The following is a 24,816-nucleotide window of genomic DNA, read 5'->3' as shown; positions in this document are numbered from 1 at the left end:
TCAGGGTACTGATTTATAACAATGATCTCTGTGACAAATTATGAACAAGTTAATAATTTTCTAAGTGGACAGATTTTAACATTTCAGTATACTGCTCTGGGGATAATCACAAAGTTTTTTCAAGATTACTGAGAAGCTTCAAGTAAATTACGATAAGCTGCAATTCTTTATAATTTGGGCTGCATTATATTTTTTACAGCAATAATATGTCATTAAGATTTTCCTATTACCATTACCAAGTTGTTCCAGAAAAAATATCCTCTTCAAAGATAAAAGCAAAACAACATTAAAACTGAATAGCTCAAGAATCTATATTAAGGAACATAATAATAATGTGCCATCAAGTCAAATGTAGTCTGTATTTTATGGAAAAGTTGTTCTCCTTCCATAACACAAAATATGCCACACACTTACTTCTAAAGTTCAGTATTCTGTACACATTCTAATCTGGCTGATTTTAGACAGGGTAATAGAAAATAGCTTCATAAACAATATACAGAGTCTGGCTTGTTTCTATTAACCATAGTTAATATTACCCAGAGTTTGCCCAAGTTAAAAAAAAACTGTGCAAGCTTTCCTTAGCTGAAAACACAACTTTCAAAAGACTTTTTCAGGATGCACCAGAAGTATGGCGTGAGGGGAGGCTAGTCCCATTTCTGTAACACTAATTTGTTCTTTATCATTATGTCAGAGGCAGTGAAACTGGGCAAGGATCAGTTTTTCTTCACCATGTTTACAATATAATGTCCAAACTACGATATACCGTACCTCTTTGAACACAGAAGTTATCTAATCAGAGAAGAAAAAACAGAGAGGGAGTGCGAGAGAAGTTTATTATTTTAGGAGTTTATTATTCTAATGCTTTTTCCTAAACACAGTAGCCTAGAAAAGCATAATAAAAATCTTGCCACCCTCTAAATAATCTTGCCTTAGAAATTTGGAAACATTTAAAGTATTCTATGGCACACTGAAATAGTAAACGTAGTGTCAAGCATATTATTCACTCTGTTCCTTACTCTGCTGGATTGTTGCTCAATTTTTATTGGAGTAAAGTAATATAAAATTAAATACACCAAGTTTTAATAGTTTTGACAAAAGCATGATTCATAAAGTAAGCTGGACTCTATTTTTGTGAGCAAGAGAATACAATTTTGGGGGGATATGTATTAAAGGTCTTTCTACTTGTAAAAGATTATCTAAATGACTTATTGGATACAGTTAAGCAGGAAGGGTTATCAATGGAGCCAAACAGTAAATTAATTAGGAATTCATTAATGCACAATGAATATATTTCTGTGAGTTCCTTTGGGCTACAGAAGTCTGTTTCTTTTATTTTTTGTGTCTCCTGCTATCTGAAAACCAGTAATTCTAAAACATCTTATGATTTTCAAAGAGTTATAATTGGGTGTAAGGGGTCGGGAAGGAAAGAACAATTTTGACTTAAGGTACAATCCTACATAGCTCACCTGGGAATAATTCCCACTAAATTAAACAAGACTTATTTCTGAACGTATATAATAGAATTTCACTGTAAAGGGTGTTTTAAAAGCTGTTTGCAATGTGGCATGGAGCACTGCTGTTCAGAGAAAAGAACAGTACATGACTACTGCAGTTCTTGTATTCGGGACATCAGAATGTATATCACTGCAAGTGGTTTAATACGGTTCCATATTCTTAACAGGACAAAAAGAACTGACATTCAAACTTAAATTTTAGCAAGACAGGTAAAATCAAGCATTCACTCAAAGACCCATAATCACCTGGCACTTTAATAAACCCTGTAACAGGCTCACTTTTTCTCCCATCTAAAGGAAGCACAGTATTTGTTCATATTAGAAAGAAAGTACAGAAATCATTATAGTATAGCATAAAGGGTACTGGACTTAGAAAGAGGAAACTAGGGCACATTGTAAGAAGGCAGAATTCTCTACAAAAGATAATGTTGCTGAGAAAGGTTGAAGGCAACACACAAAAAGGACCAAATATGAGATGGACTGACACCCCAAAGGAAGCCACGGACTTGAGTTTGCAAGAGCTGTGCAAGTGCTCTTGAGGACAGGACACGTTCGAGAGCGCTCATTCATAGGGTAGCCATAATCTGGAGGTGACTCGATGGCACATAATAACAATGGGAAATCCAGTAGGCCAATCATGATCTCTCATGACAAGGTTGCTGGGATGTTAAGAGTGAGGAAAACATGAATTCTTTGTGAGAAAGATGGGGTGGAAATGCAGTTAATAAAGGGTGTTGGTTTTAGAAAATATCAGAGAATATGCATCCTGGAAAAATTCAGTCACAGGGGAAGCTACTTTTGTTGCTATTGGCAAAACCCTATTCCTACCAATTCTAAAGGAAATCAACCCTGAGTGCTCACTGGAAGGATAGATCCTGAAGTTGAGGCTCCAGTACTTTGGCCATCTCATGAGAAGAGAAGACTCCTTGGAAAAGACCCTGATGTTGGGAAAGTGTGAAGGCAAGAGGAGAAGGGGACGACAGAGGATGAGATGGCTGGACAGTGTCTGCGAAGCAACAAAGATGAAATTGACACAACTACTGGAGGCAGTGGAAGACAGGAGGGCCTGGCGTGCTCTGGTCCATGGGGCTCACGAAGAGTCGGACACAACTAAACGACTAAACAACAACAACGACCCAAACTAGGGAGAAAAAAACAGCGGGTGGCGGGTGGCAGCAGCGGAAACAGAAGTGGCGATTGCAGAACTGGAAGTGGCAGTGGAAGGGGGAATCCTGGGCATGGGGGTGCCTCGAGACCCCACTCTGGCTCCGCCGCCAGCACCAGCTGCTCCGGATCCTGGCCCGCCGCCTGTCAAGGCGCCAGCACCGTGACTGCAGCAGCCTCCTGGAGTTTGGCTGCCGGGGGGCGGGGGGAGTAGAGATCCCATGTCTTATGGCTCATGAGCCCACAAAAAGGGCTCTGCATGCCAGCTGTGGCACGTGTGCCATAGGTTCGCCATAGAGTGTATACCACTCATACAAGCAGAAGTTGTATATGTGTGTGAACATATTTAAATAAATAGAAGTATATTAGAGAATACATCCTTTAAATAGAAATAAGCAGAACAAGACGAGCCAGATCTTAATATACATCATCAGCAAGGAAAAATATCAGTATTGATTAATTGTGGTCGAATGCATGTGACAAGTAGTAGATATGACCAAGTTTATTCTTGCCTCCTGATTGGATGATGTCAGTTTAGTTGTCAGGTCTTCCTTCAGGTTTTCTAACTGCTGTCGAAGCTGATTCTTCTCATCTTCAAAGTGCTGCTTCTCTTTTTCAAACTGCTGTTCTAACTCCTTAAGGAAATGAAAAACAGAACAGAGTATTAAAATATTGTATGTGTTCAATGCATATTAAATGGCCGGATAGCTGAGTTAGGTATCTGGCTGCAAAGCCAGAGGTGGGATGTTCAATTTAACACTGGGCATTCCAGAATTGGGCAGCCTCAGGATGCTCCCAGAGAAAAGGAATGGTAAACCACTTCTGAGCAATCTCTACCTGAAAAGGGTCGCCATAAGTCAGAACTGACTTGATGGCACACAATTATTATTTCAATACTTATTATATACTAAAGGAAAACTTGATTGCCATTTTCTTAATCATACTGCAAGCCATGATTTTAATCCATTTTTCTACTGACCATGGTTATTTTGTGTGATAAGACTGATAGAGACTCTTCCTGGTATAACACTTCAAAAATAATTAGGAAAAATGCCAGAAATATAAGTTTCCTCTGATTTTGCTGCTCACAAGAGACAAAATACTGATAAATATATAACATTTAATACATGTCTAGCATTTAGTAGAAGTCTAATACAGGGATAATTCCAAACCAATTATTGAATGAAATGTTAAATTTCAAAAATGGGAGACTTAAAAAACCTCTAGTCTAAATATTTCGTTTGAAAACATTATACTGCAATGATACTACTGAATAAAAGCAGGACAGAACAAGATTTTTTTAAAAAAAGTTTACTGAAAATAATAATAACAAACGCTACAGCTATTGAACCCTAGGTTTTCATAAAAGTTAACGTATTTTTCTGTGTATATGACCCCCCAATGTATAAAATGACCCCTGAATTTTGACCCTTGCTGGAGGTGGAGGAGCAGTTAATGGGCAACTGCTCCTCCACCTCTGTCTCCTGCTGCTGCCGCCTCCGCTGCTCACCCAATCACCTCCTCCAGTGCAACTGCTTTGCCTCCGTCTCCAGCTGACTCCGCCACCAGAGGGGACAGGGTGAATGTCCAGTGGGCCTGTCAGTCCCACTGGAGGAGGTGATCGGGCAGGCAGGGGAGGCAGCAGGAAGAGGTGCCCGAGTGTGTGTGACCGCTCCTTTGCCTCCTTCTTCGTCTCCTGCTGCTGCTGCCACCTCCACCACCGGAGGGGACAAGCCGTGAGCCCTGGAGGAGGCAATTGGGCAGCGGCAACAGCAGCTGCAAGAGGCACCCAAGCCCCCTTTGATCACTCCTAGCTTTTTGGTGTGCTGGCACTGTACAAGCACAATGCACATGCAAAAATCGGAGCTGAGCCACTGAGCCCAGGCACCAGCAGGGAAAGAGGGGAGATGGGTGCTCAGGCTTTAAAAGCAACCTCACATATATCATTCAAATTTTATCTTCCATCAGTTCTGCACATCAAGAGTATTGTCACTCCATCTGGTTAAGCCTTGAGACTTAAGCCAGCACCCCAAGCCCAACAAACCCTACTACTAACACTACAGTATTTATATAACTATAAATCTAAGGACTTAAAGCCACCCTAAAGTTTTACAAGAAGGTTGAGAATATCCCCAGTTCACAGCCCCACCCGTGCATTCTACTGCTTTTTCTCTAGCTTCCTCACTTATATTCATCAATATAAGAGGATGTGTGTTTTGTATTTGGGGGGGGGAACACCTAGAAAATCAACTGGAACTTTCTCTCATCAGTATTGTGAAATGCTGAGAAAGCAAATCCATATATCCTTTCATACCTGCTTATAATTAATCTTTTATCTGTCTGTTAAGAAATCTGAAAGACGGATTGCCTTTTTTATTAAAATGGTATTAGTATACAGTTGCTCTCTTGCAACTGAAATAATTTGTGCAGCTGAAGATCCTACCAATCGACTTAGTGATTAAGATTTGAAATAATTAAGACATGTTACAGAGTTAAATCTTTCATTCAAAATCTTTTTAGATAGTAAAACTAGAAATATCCCGCATATTATACTTATCTTACCATTTGCAGTTTCTTCTTCTCTTTGTTACCATTGGCATGTGCTGCCTCAAGAGCAGTATGATGTTTCCATGCCAACTCCTCCAAGGCCTTAGAATGAGCTTCATTTAGTTGTGCAGCCTCCCCTTCCAGCCTGGCTTGCAGTTTTATCAGCTCCTTTTCATAATATTCTCGTTGTGTTTCCCTTGCTTCATTCACTTTCTGTCAATTTGAAGAATACACCAAAGGCAAAAATCATTATCATCTGGTTAATTATATTTTTATATGATTTGTCTTTGTAGTCTTTGTCCCTGTTTGTGACCTTAAATTCTACAACTCAGCAATCTCATGCTTGCCCAAAAAGGATACTGCCAACAGTTTCCTGTTATTCTTTTGCCTAGAACTCCCCCTTTTAACACGTAGTGCCTCCTCTTTTTCATCCGCTTTAAAAGACTGAATAGAAATCCATTCTGCTTCACATACAGGCTTGGGTAATGCAAGCTTCGTAAGTTGGCATATAAAACAAACCCGACCAATTTCTCAACTTTGCTCCATGACACCACTACATACAATCCAATTAACATTAACACCAAATATTATCCAAAAAACCTAAACTAATAATTTAACTAGATGCTTTTCTTGTTGAATTCAGAGAATTTGATAGCATTCTACAGATTTCTTATGGTAATGAATTCTGAGAGAACATGAAAACTGAGAGAGTATTGAAAGTGAGAGTTAGCAAGAAGCAATAATTCCATTATATTCATTAGTACTTTCTCCCTCCTCTAATCAGTTGTACTCTATCCATTATTGAGACTGATCCCCCATGTAGATGTTGCCATTGGCAAAATACCTTGTTATAATATGCTATCTGTTTCAACAGTCTAAATCTAATAGTCACTGGCACCACCCGCTCCCCTCTTCAGCCCTCAGAGTTGCCTGAAGACTAGATCCAGAGGGTTTCTTAGCCCTCTACAATAGGATCTGAGATACATGGGGAGAGGGAGCTGCATCAGAAAAGGGAGACTGATCCTCTTGCTCCAAATGGATTCTGCTGTTCCACTAGATTAAGTCCAGCACTTGTTTCTGCCTCCTGCACATATTGTCTATCAATCTAGTTTCTCACAACATTTTGTTGCATCATTTAAAGGATATCATTTCTTTTACCTTCTCCAATGCAAGAATTTGCTGCCTTTGTCTCTCATCCAGACTCTGTGTTTTGCTTTGTAATAGATTTCTTTCTTCTTCTAGTTGAGACAGCTTATCTTTTAATCTAGTTTTTTCTGATTCCAGATCCCTTATTGTAACTTCTTGGGTCATCTGAGTGGCCTGAAGCATCCCAATGTGACCTATAAAATGAACAATTTCACTGAAAATCTGAGATACATCCAGCACTTCTTTTGGTGGGATGGTTTCACATGCAGACAATTTTAACACCATTATATCACAGCTTATTCTGCTAAGAAACATATGACCCATTTGCCTGTGCATTCTGTCTTTGCACCAAACCTTCTCAGGGCTGAAACAGAAATGGGAAGTTTCCAATTTAGCATAATTTCCCACTATCTCTAAACCACAAAACTATGTTCAGTACAAGCCAACAATTTAAACCATGGTTTGAAGTCAGCTGCACTTCTTGATTTTTCCCAAAGCTGGTATTTACAATTTATTAGTCTGGAGGTAACAGGAAGCTAAATATACTTAAATGATTGCTGGGTTAACTTCAGTATACTGAGATGGGACAAGCCAAGGGCTTTACATGCCTTTTTAATATCTTGATTTGCTAACCACTTGACAGTCATATTGTTCCAGTGTTACCAAAAATATTTATCTTATTTAAAACCCCCCACATACTGTATTTTTCCATGTATAAGACTATACTTTTGTCTAAAATCTTTAGACTAAAAATTGAGGGTTCTCTTATACACAGAAGTAAGCTGAGGAGAGCACAAAAAGAGGGGAGGGGAAAGCAGGGATCAAAGTGATCCTGCAGCGCTTTGATCCCTTTCCCCCTATACTTGCTAAGCCCCACTTAGATTTCTTAATTTTGGATTAGAAAAGTGGGGGCGTCTTATACATGGGGGCATCTTATACATGGAAAAATATGGTAATTATCAAATGTCACACTGATGATGCAGAAGAGTCTGCCTCATTGTACTTTCTTCTTAATTAAACATTTCTGCCACCACTGTCATCTCATTATGTATGTAGCAGTAGACATCATCATCACCATCATAACTATCAATAAAAAACAGAAATAATTATTGTATTCTCTAAGGGAGGTTCTACTGACAAGATTGTATAAGACAGAGCCCTCATAAATCCTAACAGAAGTTGTGGATAGCAATTTCCAGAAAAACAAACACATGTATTTTGAATGAGAAATGTTGACAATAGTTAAAATGATAGTTTATGCAATATGTAAACGTCAATTAAAGAAAAGGCATAATCAATCCCATTCTAAACATACATTCTTGAACTGCTAAAGGACGAAGAAAACTTTTAGGAATCCACTGAATTCCATTCATTCCCCAACTCTCACAATTCTGACACGTTATAATAGGACGACATGCAACAAGCCATTTATTACAATGATTTTACAGCACTTCTACACTTCTTAGCATTATTCATTACATCTCCTAGGCTACTGAACCTACTGTCACAAGTGTGCATAATAGTGTTGGAAGCATAGCGAAAGGAGCACAGATTATCTCCTAAAATACTTGATGAAAAGTTCTGAAATATATTTTCAGATGTAATAACCCAACCTCTGCTGTCACCTTAACCTCCATGCTATTATCCTGGCTTCCTTAAAAGAAACAGTTAACTGCTGTGAAGGAAAGGAGGATGAGAGTGTACTGGATAGCAAGGACATGGTGATCAAGGAAGGGGAGAGGGAGGTAACAAAACAGAGGGTTGGCGAAGAAAGAGTTAAGTAGATGTCTGTTTGACAGAAGAAGGGAAGGGAAAAGAGGAGAAGCAAAGAATTGACCTGTGGGAGGAGAATATAAAAGTGGGAACAGGAGAGTGGGAATTTTGGATTTCAATGAACAAGAAAGAGAGAGAGGAAAAGAAATGTGAACATGTGAGTGAGCTGCTGAAAGACTTTCCCAATTTGAAGGTAGGAGGTCTGCTGCCGGACCTGATACCAGAGTGAGAGGGAGTGACCATCACTGAAACTTCAGAATGGACAGTGGTGGTCTTTCCGAGGGGACGAGGTCGTTGGAGGAGGGTGGTGCACCCAGATCCCACCTACAACAAACCCACCACCGGAGGGGGACTGGGCTCACCACACTGTGGCACCATTTGCGCGGTGAGAAGCGCCCCGATGAGGAATCCAATGGACAAGGAACGGTTTGGCCCGGCTCCCCAGTATTATGAAGTGATGTTTATTATAATAATTCTATGAGGTGTGAGTTATACAATTGAAATCAAGTTTATCCTATGGAAGTTGTTATTGACACACCTATGTTGAATCTGAATAAATCTGTTAATGGTTTAAATGAGTCAGCCTTTTCAATTCCCATGCCAAATTCGGAACTGCCTAAGACTTATCAAGAACCCAATCACAACTGCTTAGTGAATTCTTTATTTAGCAATAAAAGTAGCTAAAAGCAGCAGACCATCCACTCAGCCAATGGGGTGCCCCTCACCCCACCTCTTTGGGGTGAGGTAAAAACCCTGCTCGGCTACAGGCTGCTCTGCTAGCTAAGCAAATAAAAATGTGACATCCACACGAATGGGTTTTACTGCGCCTGCACAGGACTCCTCAGAATCATCTAGAGCTTAAAAACATGTGATTAGTAAGACATTCCCCCATGCTGTGCATGCTCCACCCTACTGTAATACCTCAGTTCCAATCATGCCTCCGGTCAAAGCTCTGAATCCCCAAGACAAGCAAGTGATGGACAGTGGGGTGGATGGGCGGGACATGTGGATTCACAGAGTACCACTCGAAGAACCATGGTTACAGGTAAGTAACCTCTCTTTCTTCTTCATGGTCTCTGTGAATGCACACAAATGGGTGACTAGCAAGCCAACTCACCAGATGGAGGGCCGTCACACCAACACTGAAGTCAGCACAGCCCTGCCAAAACTCGCCTCCTTCTTGGCCCTGATATTTAGACGATTGTGTGACAAAAGTGGAAGACGGAGACCAGCTGGCTGCTTGACAGATATCAGGAACCTCGATACAACGTAGCAAGGCAGTAGAGGTGGTCATCGCTCTTGTAGAGTGGGCTTTCAGCACCTCTGGTGGAGTCTTTCCCACCAACTCGTAAGCCAGGGTAATAGCACCTGTGATCCACTTTGATATAGTATGTGAAGAGGCAGGACACCCCTTTCATAGGCCATGAAAGCAAACAAAGAGATGAGGAGAACTATGAAAGTCCTTGGTTCTAGAAACATAAAACACCAGGGCACGGCAAACATCAAGGGAATGGAGATCACACTCAATGTCAGGAGAAGGAGAAGGAAACAACATTGGAAGGATCAAAGGCTGATTAACATGAAAACTTGAAACAACTTTTGGTAGAAAAGACACAGTGTCACCTTATCCGGATGAAATTGAATATAGGGGGCATCAACCCTTACGGCAGTCAACTCGCTCGCTTGTCTAGCAGAAGTAAACCAGTAGGAACAGTGTCTTGAAGGAAAGAAGCTTCAAGCTCGTAGAAGCAAACGGCTCAAATGGGGGACGAGCCAATGCATGAAACACAACCTGAAGAGACCATTGAGGGAGTGGGGGTTTAACAGGAGGATGAATGTTCTTCAGACCCCTAAGAAACTTCTTCAGAGTTGGGTGTGAAAATAAGTGTGAAGCCTCAGATCCAACAGGTTGATAAGAGACGATAGCTGAAATATAAACTTTGAGAGTTGAGTGCGCCAAACCTTGATCAAACAGATAACGCAGGAAAGTGAGGAGGGTGCTTAGAGATGCTGGGATGGGAACTAGACCCCATAGGCTGCAAAGGAAGAGTAAACATTCCATTTATAAAAATATAATAACCCAGTAGAAGGCTTTATGGCCTTGGCCAGGATGTCTGCCACTGCAGAAGAACCCTCCAGGATATAAGGTGGAAAGACTCCAAATCAAGGTGACAAATCATGCAGTCACCTTGAGTCAGACGGTACGGTTGTAGAGCTAGCCTGAGGAAGTTATGCGACATGGTCCTTAGACGGGTAAACCATGGCTGGCGAGGCCACCAGGGAGCTTTCAAGGTGGAATTGAACTGGGACTGCTGGATCCTGACTATTGTCCATTGGATGAGAGGGATAGGAAGAAAGAGATAAAGTGGTCCCTTGCCCCCGTCCACCATGAACGCGTTGCCTCGAGAACCTAGGCCTTTCCCTGCTCAAGAACAGAACATGCTGCACTTTGAATTGTTCCGAGTGGCAAAAATATCCAAGGTCGGGGTACTCCACTGACTGCAGAGACTGGAAAAAATGGTGTCGTTGAGAACCCACTCGTGTATTTGGGTGGTAAGACGGCTTAGGCGATCGGCAATGTCGGTGTCCTTTGTCGACACAGGAATGGCAACCGGGAAAATGTGGTGGTCATAAAACCACTCCCAAAGATGAATCGCCAGGTACAGTAGGGAAAGTGGGTGCCATGCTGTTTGTTGATATAATACAGGGTGGTCATATTGTACGTGGCAATCTGTATTCCTCTGCCAACTATGAGAGAACCGAAAGCACAAAAGGCCTTGATGACCGTGAGCATCTCCAGATGGTTGATGTGCAAAAGCCCTTCCTGCATTTGACCAGAGGGCCTGGATCTCGTGAGCACCGCAATGTGCACCACAGCCTATTGGGCTGGTGTCCCTTGTGACCTGTATGGTCAGCTGGAGAAGCCTGAAAGGTCGGCCCATTAATAGGTGAGGGACAAAGGTCCACCATCTTAGTTGACAGGCCAACTCCAGAGTCACACATAGTCTTTTGGAATCGTGGTGTACTAGAGGATTGAACTGGGCCAGATACCAGCCCTGCAAAGAGCGCATCTTCAGCCTCGCGTGTTGGAGCACCGACATTGTCGAAGCCATCAAACCAAGGAGGTGCTGCATATGGTGAACCAAAAACATAGCAGACGGGTGAAATGGGTGAATAGCTCGCCTCAACCTGAGAATTTTTTTGGGAGGAAAGAAGACAGATCCTGATAGAATCAAAGTGCACCCTGATGTAGCCCATGGTTTGAGAAGGCTCGAGATGAGATTTCTCGAGGTTGACCCTTAGACCTAGTTCTGCCAGGGTTTGAAGGGCAAAGATGGCATCCCTCCGAGCTTTGTGATAGGAACTCGCCATGATCAACAATCGTCTATGTACAGAAAATACGTGATGTTGTGTAGATGAAGGTAGGCAGCCACAGGTACCAGACACTTTGTAAAAGTCCTTTGAGCAGTGGAGAATCCGAAGGGAAGAGCACAAAATTGGTAAGCTGATCCCTTGAAGAAGAAACGGAGAAACTTGAAGTGACGTTCATGAATGGAGATACTGAAATAAGCGTCCTGGAGATCTATAACTACAAACCAATTGCCTGGAGAGGGAAGAGGAATAACAGACTCTAAGGTGACCATGTGAAAACGCCTCGGACAAATGTAAGTATTGAGAAGCCACAGATCTAAAATAGGCCAAAGACTGCCATCTAGCCATGAAGTAGTGGGAATAAAAACCATTTAGAACATCCTGAGATGGTACCCGTTGAATAGCCTGTTTCTGCAGGAAGAGATACGTTGCTCTCTAGGGCAGGTGAGTAAGTTGTAGATCTGATGCGACTGATGGGAGGAAGCTCCTTGTACTCCAAAAGGTAACCATAACGTATGATGGTGCGTACCCAATTGTCCTTGGTAATGATTGTCCATTTGCTGAAAAAAGGGGCTAGCTGGGGTGATAGGGTCGGTCAAGGAGCGGGGCCAGAGGAAGACAGTCAAAGATATTGTTTGTTTTTCTTTGCAGGTCAACCAAAAGCTTGACAGCGCCAAACAGGTGTTTGGGGCCAGAAGGAGGAAGCAGCAGAGGAGGATGGGGGAGGATTGGAGCAATCTAGTGGAGGAGGTTTGTATGATCTATTGGACTGGTGGTGGTATGGTTGCTGGAAGTTGAACGGGTGACGCCACTAGTTGCTTTGGAATCTAGGCTGCTGAGTAAAGTAGGATCGGGCTGTTTTGCGGATTTTATGCAGGTTGTCAATAACCTTGTCAGTCTTCTCACTAAAAAGGCCAACCCCATCAAATGGGAAGTCCTCTATGCAGGACCAAGCATCATCGCTGATCCCCACTGAATGGAGCCACACATGTCTCCTGAGGCCAATAGCAGAAGCCATAGCCTTAGAAGCAGCACCCGCCGTAGCCATATGCAGAGAGGCCAAGCGTTGCTGTTTAGCCAAAACAGACGCCTCTAGATGTGTATTGAGAACCTCAGCCCTAGCATCCTCAGGGAAGGCCTGGAAGACTGGGAGAATCTTGTTCCACATTTGCCTTTGATATACCCCCATGGCAGCCTGATAGTTCGATACCTTCATTACGAAGGATGCAAGAGAGTAGAGATGACGGCCCAAGACGTCCAGTTTTCTACCTTCCATGTTCGTAGGTGTGACAGTAGAGTGGTTCCCAGCCCGAGACTGGTTAGACTGCACGATAATGGAATTTGGGAGAGGATGCTTCACCAGAAAACCAATGTCATTCCCATGGGTTCTGTACTGATTTTTGACTCAGCTGGAAATCTGTAAAGAAGTAGCACACTTATCCCAGGATTCCAGCATAGCTGGAATGAAAGCAAGACTCAGCCAAGGTGATTTCTCCTGACTGATGTGGTCCAAGATGAGATCTTGCTTAGGAGGAGGAAGTTGCTTGATACTGAGCTCCAAGGACTTTGCTATGTAGAGTATGAACTGTGAATAAGAAGTCAAATCCTTGGATGGAGGGGGGGAATGATTATCTGAGTCTGAGGTCGTAGGATTTGAAGGAGACTCCCTAGAAGCCTCAGAGGGCTGATCTTGAACATCTGAGACTGAAGAGACCGAAGAACCTCTAGTATAAGGAGATAAAGAGGGCGAGCGGTGATGAGACCTCGATGTGGAAGCACCAACCCAGGGAACCGGTACCAAAGGCACACTTTCTGGTGGAGCCAGGTCATTGCAAGAAGAGACCTGAAAAGATGAAGAGGGAACTCGAGCAAGAGACTCACTCAGTTGTGGTACCAAAGCCAACTGGATTGATGCTGTATGGGAGCATTTCGATGCCTGAAAATCCTGTCCAGCAATGTCAAGTTACTGTGAACGACGATAAATAGCTGGCCTGTGCGGGACAGGCAAACCAATATTGTCAATATTGAGATAGAGGAGAAGGCAACAGAAATGAGTCAGAGGGGGCAGCATAAGCGTAATGAACCCTCTTTGGTCAGTAAAAGGCATGCTGCTTATATACCACCTCATAGCACTTCAAGCACTCTCTGGGCGGTTTACAAGTAAATTATGCAGGCTACACATTCCCCCCCCCCGCAAGCTGGGTACTCATTTTACTGACCTCGGAAGGATAGAAGTCTGAGTCAACCTTGAGCCAGCTACCTGGGATTGAACCCCGGGTCATGAGCACAGTTTTGGCTGCAGTACAGTGGTTTAACCACTGCGCCACAAGAGTCATAGTAAGGATGGATCTTGCCATAAGAGTATTGATGCCAATCATGCTCCCCATAATGGAGCTCTTGATAGTCCACCAAGTATCAACGTAGAGAGTGACAAGAGATGAAAATATTGTCCCGATGCCTAGGTGACTGAACTGCTGGACAAACATGGTGCTGCTTAGCCAAACATTTACACAGAGGAGAAGTCGACACCAAAACTTCCAAGTTCGAGAGCTGAATAACAGTTGCCTGGCCGATAGACATAGGGCTAGAATGGGCCGAGGCCGGGCTGCAGATAACATCAGTCTCTGAGTGGCCATGACTTGGAGATAGGTTCAACAACTCCGGAGCCTGAGCTGGAGGCAGTGGCATCAAGTCATCCACTTCCGAATGGGAGTCTGGGTTGGGTACCTCCCTCAATGACTCCTCAAGGATTGGTGATGGAAGCGATAGTTGGGCTGGAGGAGATTCTCTAGGACGACTTGATTTAAAGGACCACTTGTTTTCTTTTGTTTTTCAATGTCCTTCCTTTTCTTTGGAGATGGATTACTAGCCGAGACCGAAGGTGACTTCAAGGCTGATGTTGACTTTGAGCCCAACAGGTGTTTTGATTTGGGAGCCTTAGAAGACTTATATCTAGGCGATGACATGATGGAAGCCAAGAGTTGGTCTACTGGCTCAGAACTGAGGGACCAGTGTTAAGGTAGGCTCCATAGTAGATGGTGATCTTGAGGTCAAAGGCCTCAGGGATTTCTCCCAGAGAAAAGACCAAAGATGCTGCAAATGAAGCTTAAGGGCAGGTCTGGTCAATCTCTTGCACTCCAGGCAGGAGCTCATCTAGTGTTGTTCCCCCAGCCAAAACAAACAGCAATCGTGGCTGTCCGAGAGGGGAATTTTATTGGCACACAAGCTGCAATGCTTGAATGGGCCCGTTGGGACCATAAAAAAGGGCGGGAAGTGGGGGAAAGGGGAGAATCAGAAAAAACTCACAGGGAAACGTCCGAAAAAGAATAACAGATGAACTCTGAAATCCAAATCGTAAACCATGAGACAAGCCAAAACTCCAAAAAACCGTTAACAACAAGAAGTTCGCTCTAGAGATTGCCAAAGAAGCCCAATTTCAGCGGCGGCTAAAAGGAACTGAGGTATTACAGGAGGGTGGAGCATGCGCACCATGGGGGGACGTCTTACTAATCACATGTTTTTAAGCCTTAGAAGATTCCAAGGAGTCCTGCACAGGCGCAGAAAAACCTATTTGTGTGCATTCACAGAAACCAGGAAGAAGAAGTATTCTTTTTCAGCATAAGCAAAAGAGAATGATGGCATCTGACATGGTCCAAGAACATGGTTCTTGCATATAGTACAGAAAAATGAAAAGCAAATGTACATGGAAACTCAGATTAGATGAGAGAAGGTAATAAAAGGAAAACTGGAAACACCTAAAAGTACAAAAATTATGTTAGTGGTAGAGACACAACTACCAAATCAGCCACTTAAGTAAACAAATATATCTCACTGATTTAGTGAGTCTACCCTGTTTGCAATAATCAACTCAACATTTGTATGATAACAAAGTAATCTGTTGATACCTAAATCCAAAGGTTTTGCCATGATAAAGCTCTTAATTCTGTTTCTTTTAATACTGTAAGCCACCTTGAATTTTAGAACCTGGAAAGGCAGCATATAAAAATGAATGAATGAATGAATGAATGAATGAATGAATGAATGAATGAATGAATGAAGTCTCAAAATTGTATTGCATCCCTGATCAGTTTGTTGAGATCTGCTTACAATGCCCAATTTCATAATATGATAGAAACTGCCATGACAAATTATTGTAGAATGTGCTGAAAACAAACATACTATTATACCCCTATTTTCAAAGAGTAAAAATAACTGGCTTATCTTACTTAAGTTTGTTAAGAAAGACAAGCCTTCATTGGTTGGTTAAACTTCTAAGCAGTAGTTCAAAATTTATCATTAAAGCCTACAATAATTTTAAAATTAAAATGATGCTAGCAATTCAGTACTTTTATGGAGATCATGTATTGCAGAGTAAATCATAGAATTGTTGTAGGGTTGGAGGGGACCTTGGAGGTCTTCTAATCCAACCCGCTGCCCAAGGCAAGAGTCCTCATGCCATCCCGTACATCATACCATCCCAGACAGATCGCTGTCCAATATCTTCTTGAAAACCTCCAGCGATGGGGCACCCACAACATTGGGAGGCAAGCTGTTCCACTGCTTAATGTTTCTCACCATCAAGAAATTCCTCCTTATTTCCAGGTTGGATCTCCCTCTGATGAGTTTCCACCCATTCATTCTTGTTCTACCCTCAGGCGCAATGGAGAATAAATCAATGCTCTCTTCCTTGTGGCAACCCTTCAGATATTGGAAGACTGCTATCATGTCTCCCCTCAGTCTTCCTCTTCATTAAGCTAAACATACCTAGTTCTTAAAAGTGCTGTCTTCATAGGATTTAGCCTCCAGTCCCTTTATTATCTTTATTGCTCTTCTCTGCACCCCTTCCAGGGCTTCAGTAACTGTGGTAACCAGAACTGGACACAACACTCCAAGTGTGGCCTCACCAGCATGGTATAGAGCAGTACTATTACTTCCTGTGATCTTGATGCTATCCCTCTGTTGATGCAGCCTAGGATTGTGTTGGCTTTCTTGGGAGCTGCAGCACACTGCTGACTCACCATTAGGTGGTGGTCCACCAGGACACCTAAATCCCTCTCACAGGTACTACTGTTGAGCCAGGTACCACCTATCCTGTACCTGTGCATCTGGTTTCTCCTGCTTAAGTGCCTTACTTTTCCTGCCACTGACTGTATCTTATTGGATAGGGCCCAATGTTCAAGTCTGTATAGATCCTTCTGAATGTTGAGTCTATCTTCCAAAGTATTAACAATTCCCCCCAGCTTTATGCCATCAGCAAATTAGATGGGTGTTCCTTCAATCCCCTCGTCCAGGTCATTTATGAAGATGTTGAAGAGCACTGTGCCTAAGACTTAACTGCACTGCACACTTCCCTCCACGTAGAAGTGGTTCCATTGGGGACCACACATTGAGTATGGTTGGTTAGCCAGCTGCAAATCCACCTGGTAGTTGTGCTGTCTATCCCATTTTGTTCTATCTTATGTAGAAGTAGGTTGTGGTCTACCTTATCAAATGTCTTACTGAAGTCTAAGTATTACTCTATTGACTGTGTTTCCTTGGTTCACTAATTTAGTCACTTTATCAAAGAAGGCAATAAGATTTGTTTGGCATGACCTGTTCTTAACAAACCCATGTTGGCTTCTAGTAGAATCACAGAAATCATATCATAGAATCATAGAAAAGTGAAGCTGGAAGGCGCCTACAAGGCCATCAAGTCCACCCCCTGCTCAATGCAGGAATGCAATCAAAGCATATCTGCCAGGTGATTATCTAAGTTTTTTTCAATGCCTCCAGCATCGGAGCACTCACCAACTCCTGAGGTAACTGGTTCCACTATTGTACTGCTCTAACAGGAAATTTCCCCAGATATTCAACTAAAATCTGGCTTCCATTAACTTGAGCCCATTGTTGCATGTCCTGCACTCTGGGATGATCAAGAACAGATCTTGTCTCTCCTCTGTATGACAACCTTTCAAATATTTGAAAAGTGCAATCACTCAGTGTTATCACTCAGTCTTCTTTTCTCAAGGCTAAATATGCCCTTTCCTCATAAGACTTGGCTTCCAGCCCCCTGATCATCCTTGTCACCCTACTCTGAACCTGTTCCAATTTTTAGCATCCTTCTTGAAGTGTGGTGTCCAGAACTGGACGCAGTACTCAAGGTGAGGCCTAACCAGTGCTGAATAGAGGGGGACTAGCCCCCTGCGGGAATTTGGAAACTATTCTTCTATTAATGCAGCTTAAAATGGCATTTGCCTTTTTTGAAGCCACATCACACTGTTGGCTCATATTTAGCTTGTGAACTACGACAATCACAAGATCCTTCTTGCTCATAATTTTACTAAGCCAGGTATTTTCTAATTGTGCCAATTGGTTTCTTTTTCTGAGGTGCAGAACTTTGCACTTACCCCTGTTGAATTTCATTCTGTTGCTTTCGGCCCAGTGCTCCATCCTATCAAGGTCATTTTGAATTCTGTTTCTCTCTTTTAGAGTATTAGCTATTCTGCCCAATTTTGTATCACCTGCAAATCTGACAAGCATATCCTGCACTCCCTCATCCAAGTCATTAATAAAAATACTGAAGAGCACAATTTATAGATATACATATACTTATTCTAGTTGTTTATTTCTTTAGCAATGGTATGTGTATTCACAAAGTCAGATCAAATGTTATACAGATTAGAATTCTAGATGGAAGAAAGGAAGTAGCATTAAATATCCTTCCTAAAAGTTGCTCTACTTTTGTACCTGAAGAACTGCTATAGAAGATTCAAAACAGTTTTTTGTCAGCCTGTTTCTCATGTATGAGAAAGAGTGGAATCTTTGAAAGAAAGACTATATAGAGGGAGAGTGAATAAAAAGCACCAGCTAGAGAAGTGGAAGAGAGAACTGGAGTCAAATGCCTTAATACAGCATTCACTGAGCAATGGTTCTGAGGTCAAAGAGTTACAAGCAATACTGTATTCTAGTACAAAGTAGTATAGCAGTAGACATGCTTGAGAAGAGACAATTCTAATTTTCACTAGTGCTAGATAACTAATTGTTTGGTTAACTCTGTCCCCTCCTATCACTGCAACATAATTTCCCCCAAGTTTACTGCATCCCTTTACAATGTCTACAAACCAGGACCAAAGAGTATCACTGACAGAAAGAGATTTATCCACAAAAGCACCACTTTCAATGTTGGCCTTTGTTTTCTTCACTCTAAATTTTCATCCCTAAATTACACAACCCATATAATGATGATTGAACAGGTCTTTAGCATCCATGGATTACTAAGGCCTCCAATTTTTTCTTCTGTCAGAACCAGGCTTCTAAAAGGAATAATGGTGCCCCAGCAAAACACAGCATTATGCATATTCCAGATGTATATGTGTAAGGCTGGATGCTACCAGCTTCTGCTACCCAAACATATTCAGGCAGTAGTTAAACAGGGAACAGAACACTTTGTTTATAAAGCTGGAACAAAATAATAATAATACTAAGCTGGTTCACTGACAGGATTCTTTTTGTTGTTGTTACGCTTTAATCTTTTTTTTAACCATTCCCTGAACTCTGTATCAACTGCTTTCTCTACGAAATATCAAACTCACTTGTTAAAATCCGACCTCTTTTCCAGCTGCACATTTTGTCCCTCACTTCTCTCTCCCACTCCATTCAAACTCACAATTCTAAATTTCCTTCTGTAGTTCCCCTCCACAGTATTCCAAAGGCTGTTACAGACTGAATTAAAGCCAGAATGGCCATCAGTGCTGTCCATCACATATAGTAATAACGGTATCAATCAAATTTTTAAAGGACAAGATCATGTACAAACTTTGTAGACAAACAGATCCTGCCACGAGGCATGGGTTGCAAATGGTAGGAGGAGGGAGGGAAGGGAAAAGGGGGAAAGCAGAAAAGGAAAAACAGACTTGATCTTGGAGTCCTTATGTATCCATTGTGATGGAAAAAAATCAGCAGAATATTTCTGTTACCTGCAGTCCTCCTTTTCTGGGTCCTACTACTAAATTGCTAGATTTGATAATTTTCTTTCTTTCTTTCGCCTAATGAAGGCAATATTCTGACAGTTCTGATTTTGGACTTTTTTTTAATGGCCAGCATAGGTGGCTCTGCATTATATATGGATTGAAGGATACCAAATCTAGATGTTCAACAGCAGGATACAATTGCTCTTTTGCCCCTTATCTACCTAGTGATGTGCTCTAAATCATGATATTATCCTTTAATAGTTACCTGAGATGGAAGCTAAGATAAAAGAGTGCATCAATGTATCTATGTTTTCATGCAGATGGTGGGATTGATTGGACCTGTGAATTTATTTGTTTTTTGGGGAGTATAGCTTCAATTACAACTTTTTAAATTCACTTTTATTTCTTTTAAACTAAATTTTTCTTGCTTTTTAAGAGAATATAGTTCGTGATTCTGAATTTTCAGCTCAAAAGTGTAGACTCTTTCACCCTAACAATGAAATTGGAGAGTACTGAACAAAACTCTTTCAAAACTAAAAAATTACTTTCAGTATTCTTTAAAAAATATCTTTTTGCAAAACATGTATAAAACATTTTATATACTGTATTATCTATTAAACTATTGAGCCAAAATTATGATTCTGAATAAAACCTTTGGACAGACTACACAGAAAACATAAAAAAAATATACACACATACTGGCTTTTAGCACCAAGTCAGTCGCCTGCTGCTGTAAGCGTTCCCTAGCAGCCGCCAGCTCACTTTCCACCTCTTTGTGTTTGCTTAACAATGACATTTCCTCTTCTTTGACGTCATCTAGCTGTTTTTGAAGAGCCTAAGAGAATAGAGAATATTATTGAAAAGGCAAAGTAATGCTCTTAAAATTGAAGCAGTGGAAATGAAATTTACCAATGCCAATGACGTTGTAGCATAGGAGGATTATTACCCATTTATAAAACAAAGACAGTTAATAACTTTCTTGTCTACACATTTTTTGCATGTATTTAGTCATACAGTTTTGTTTCTTCAGACTATAGGTGCCTTCTGCATAAAAATCTGACAGACCTGTGTCTATAATTGTACTTTTGACATAAATTTGTGGATATTTACATAAAATTATGTACATTTTAGACTGCATTATTTGTGAAGTGCTGCTACTGCTGGAAATTACAAAGTGAAGAGCAAATGCAATCTTTTCACATAAAGGTTTGGATTAAAAAACTAGGACTAGAAGCATTATATCCAACAGAAGTGTTATGCAAGAACTTGTGCAAAAATAAAAAACATGCTAAGAACAATGAATGGAATTCAACTAAATTCAGAGGCCAGCTACATGAGAGTTTATTCCACTCTGAACCCCCCTGCTGGAATGGTTGGGATCACTCTAAAAACTCCTGTCCTCTGAAGATGCCAGCCACAGAGACTGGCGAAACGTTAGGAAGAACAACCTTCAGAACACGGTCAAGGAGCTAGAAAAACCCACAACAACCAGCCCAGACCATATCACTAACTGTGGCTAATGTGGCTGTACCTTCACTTTGTTGATCAAAAGCATCTGTTAGTTAAATATGAAGGAAAGCACTTTGGGCAACTCCCTTTTGTAGCCTCCTAACCCAAATCCGATCTCTTAAAATGCATATGGAATACACAGAATAGTTGAAAATCACAGCGTTCACTGTTCTTCTGATGGAAGACTTCAACAAATGATGATCACATTTAATAATTTCATGGTCATTCAGAGAAGCTAAAATAACTATTCTTATATCAATAAAAAGAGCTTGCAAGCAAAAGGAAAGAATGACTAAGCTATCTGCCACTAAATGCAAATCAGTATCATTTATTATGTATTACAATATACAATTATTATCATTTCTTCAATGTCTTAAGCTATGTTAGATGGCAGTCACAGAAAATTAGTAAGTACAGTACTTAAAATGCATGGAGAGAGAAAAATTAAAACATAATTGTACTACGTATTTATGGCTACATTATTTTAGCACCAACACTGTATGCCAAATTCACAGGAAGCATGAAAGTAGTTCACTCATAGGCATATATACATATGTGTGTGCTGCATGTTTTAAAATTTTGTGTCTCTGCATAATTTTATTGGCCTTTTTTTACTAGAATGCCTATGAGTGAACTACTTTCATGCTTCCTGTGAATTTGGCGCGCACACACACACACACACACACACACACACACTTCTTATCAGTAGCAAAAGACTGCATACAGCAGAACCAGTTTGGGATATTGAAACAACAAGCAAATAGAAAGATTAATCAAAAGCTTATTCATGAATAAGCTATGGAAGGATTTCAGATATCAAAAGAATGAGAGGAACAGCCTATATAAATGAAAAATTAAGTTCGAATGAAAGGTCAATAGTCAAGGTAAAAAAAGAAGAAATTTTAGCAGCAGTAGCAAGATTCAACAAGGTCTAAACACATTTTTAACACAATGAATTGTATCTAGCACTGTCCACCTAACAGAATAAAAACCAGAACAAATGTCATGTGGCATGCCTGAAACCCTGGAATCAATTTCTTGCAAATAAAAATACAAAATATCAACAATCTAGGATACAGGTTTATAATTAAAATATTTCATCAATATCGTCTGAAGGTTTCAGTTCAAAATATACAGGTAGGTTAATGACTAGAGAAGGGAGTATTCGTATATGAATACGATTACTCCCGCACAGGTGGACAAAACGAGGGTCCAGCTTCATGGGGCTGGATGGTCCACTTACCGGTCCACCGTGGGTGCGGGCACTGCGGAGCCTTCCAATGGCTCTGGAGATTGCGTTGGGCGCACCACTCCTGGCAGGAGGTGGGACGACAAGCCTCTGCTAGGTCGAAGAGTGGCTCACTGAACGCAATCTCTGGAACCATTGGAAGGCTCCGCGGTGCCCACGCCCATGGCAGATCAGTGAGTGGACCATCTAACCCCATGGGACTGGACCCTCGTTATGGCCTCCTGTGGTGGACCTATATCTATTAATGACCCATTAGGTTTGTGAAAAAAATTATCCAGAAAAAAAATATTGATACTGGTTTGGATTCAGAAAACCAAGAGGGCTTTCCTCCCTCCTCTTTTCCATTGTAGCCACCCATACTGCCCCTAAAGGCCACTTTTTTGGATTAGGGAACTTTCTGGAATGGCATATGACATGATATGATTGATATGGACGTGACATGGATTCTGTCAAACATGAACATGAAAAAGAACAAAAATGGGAGATTAAGGTCTTATTTTATAGATCTTCCACTATATTTAAAGTACTGCCAGTATAGCAAGGTGGAATTTTACTGCTTGCATAATCATTACCATAGTACATGCAGAGGGTGGGTCTTCTTCACAGGCATCACTTCTTGCACAGTGGCAATGCCTGTGCAAGCAGCACAATCTTGTACTATTACTCTGGCATGAACTTTCTTTCAACCATACCTCAATAGGACTATAGGCCGATTTTCTTCTACAAACCTAGGTTTTCTGGATATGAGCCATTATTTTTAAACTGTGCAAAACAGTTGCCTTCGGCTTTCATTGTTAAAAAAGCTATGGCAGTGTCACCTGCAAAATCAAATTTTGTTGTAGCTTTGAATACAACCGGAATTTGTTGCTTCTTGATGTACTGCAGGGATGAGGAAGCTAACATAACACTACAGCTAGCGCTGTAACAAATATTCAATATTCCACAGGCAAAACTACTTAGCACATTATCAAATAGAATGATGAAGATCTGTGCTGCATTTCTATATTTAATATAGGAAGGACTGCAGGTGAGGCTGTGGTGCTTCCACATTATACATATCTTGTGTGTGTGTGTATGTGTGTGTGTGTGTGTTTGTGTGTGTGTGTGTTTTATACATGGTGAGTGACTGAGTTTTAATTGGCAATTTTAGGCTGAACTGGTGTCAAGCAAGTCTGTTAAAACCATTTGAGGGACAAATGGAATATGTGTGGATGGAAATGTGTTCTGACTGAATGGTGCGCTGCCAGGCTGTAGAGGTACTAGTATATATAGTGTGTGTGTGTTTGTAAGGTCAGGGCAGTTCAGTTCATGTTGAGCAGTTTGGCTGGCTTTGTAAGAAGCAGTCAGTGTGATGAGAGAGAGTTTTCTAATGGATTAGAGTAAAATCTGGATCTAAGAGTGAGAGCTGTGAGGTGTTTAATTATGAGCCATACTGAGATGTGTCCTTTTTTTGTGAAGCTCTGAAAAATATTTTGTTTTCACTGGAACTTGTGTAAATAAAGCATCTATCCATCAATAAATAAATAAAGATTTTATTCAAACTATTAGAAGGAAATAAAACAAATGAGATTTTAATTCTGCGGTAAGAACTTCATTTGTAATATTGAGCCTTCTTCCCTTTTTAAAATAATACTTCTTTTTTGGTTTACAAATCTTGATTTACAAAGCTTCTTATTCTTAAAAGACCCAGCACTCATAAATTGTTATTCCACACAAACTGCTGGTCAACAACAGGACACATAGTCAAAGTTGTGTCATCAAAGTAACATGGCCAAAGAGCCCGAAAAACCAACAAGAACCAATAGATTGTGTGTTTAATCAAAAATGTTCTTACACTTTAGGAAAGGGCTGTGTAAATTCAGCCCTTATTTGTGGCTTTGTTTAAGCAGGAGTTGAAAGGGAACACTAGCTGTTTGACTGATTTTGATAAAAGGGAAACTCTAGGGGAAGGAGTCCTTATTAAAGTTAAAAAGCAACCCCAAACTTAGTTAAGGGGTTTGGGAGTAGTTGTCATTTGCTGGTAGAACATAGCAGGCAGGGGGAAATGGGGTGAGAGCTACAGAGACCCACTCAGAAATGGTGGGTTTCAGACTGTCTGTAGCCCAGATAGTATAGCCTCTAGAAAAATGTGATCCAAAACTGAAGCAGGCAAAATATCCCACACAAAAGAATTGGTGTTGAGCTGGCAACAACCACTATAGCTCCCTACTAGCAGTGCTAAGAGAGTTTCCCAAGATATGTCTGTGAGATAGAGGGCGAGAGGGATACCCCACTCACTGGAGAGCCGTCCCTCCTCAACAACAAAACTAAAGAAGTGGACCCCAAACCCACACAAAAACCTACAGTGAAACCTCAGCAGGAGACAGAGATAGAGGATCTCACAGAAGACATACAGAAAGTGATGATGGGAGAGGTTCAGGGAGAAAAGGCAGGAAGAGAGAGGAAAAAGAGGGTGAAGTTTGAAGCAGGGACAGGAGAGGTAGAGAGGAAAGAAGAACAGTTACCAACTGGTTGGGAATGGGTGTGGATGCAGGATCCATAGACTAGATTATGGGAGAGATTAAGAGTGCCCAAAGAGGAGGCAGATTATAGA

At 41.3% G+C, this 24,816-nt stretch overlaps 1 protein-coding gene across 8 annotated transcripts in view; it reads right to left on the bottom strand.

Annotated features, from left to right (window-relative positions):
* Positions 1–24,816, bottom strand: part of FAM184A (family with sequence similarity 184 member A) — a 147,370-nt gene that overhangs the window by 53,310 nt on the left and 69,244 nt on the right. For all 8 annotated transcript variants that reach the window (XR_013541277.1, XR_013541280.1, XR_013541281.1 and 5 more), the window contains 4 exons: positions 20,165–20,300; positions 6,384–6,565; positions 5,241–5,438; positions 3,191–3,313 (listed from right to left, as the gene is read on the bottom strand). Coding sequence is in view for 5 of the 8 variants with exons in the window: in XM_072997377.2 (XP_072853478.1) it covers positions 3,191–3,313; positions 5,241–5,438; positions 6,384–6,565; positions 20,165–20,300 (639 nt within the window). In the remaining 3 variants the exon portion in view is untranslated. The remainder of the gene's footprint in view (positions 1–3,190; positions 3,314–5,240; positions 5,439–6,383; positions 6,566–20,164; positions 20,301–24,816) is intronic.

This window comes from Pogona vitticeps, chromosome 1, assembly GCF_051106095.1.
Source record: "Pogona vitticeps strain Pit_001003342236 chromosome 1, PviZW2.1, whole genome shotgun sequence".
Classification (NCBI taxonomy): Eukaryota; Metazoa; Chordata; class Lepidosauria; order Squamata; family Agamidae; genus Pogona; species Pogona vitticeps.
The sequence above is the reverse complement of the archived record's forward strand: the minus strand, read 5'-3'. Positions and strand labels throughout refer to the sequence as shown.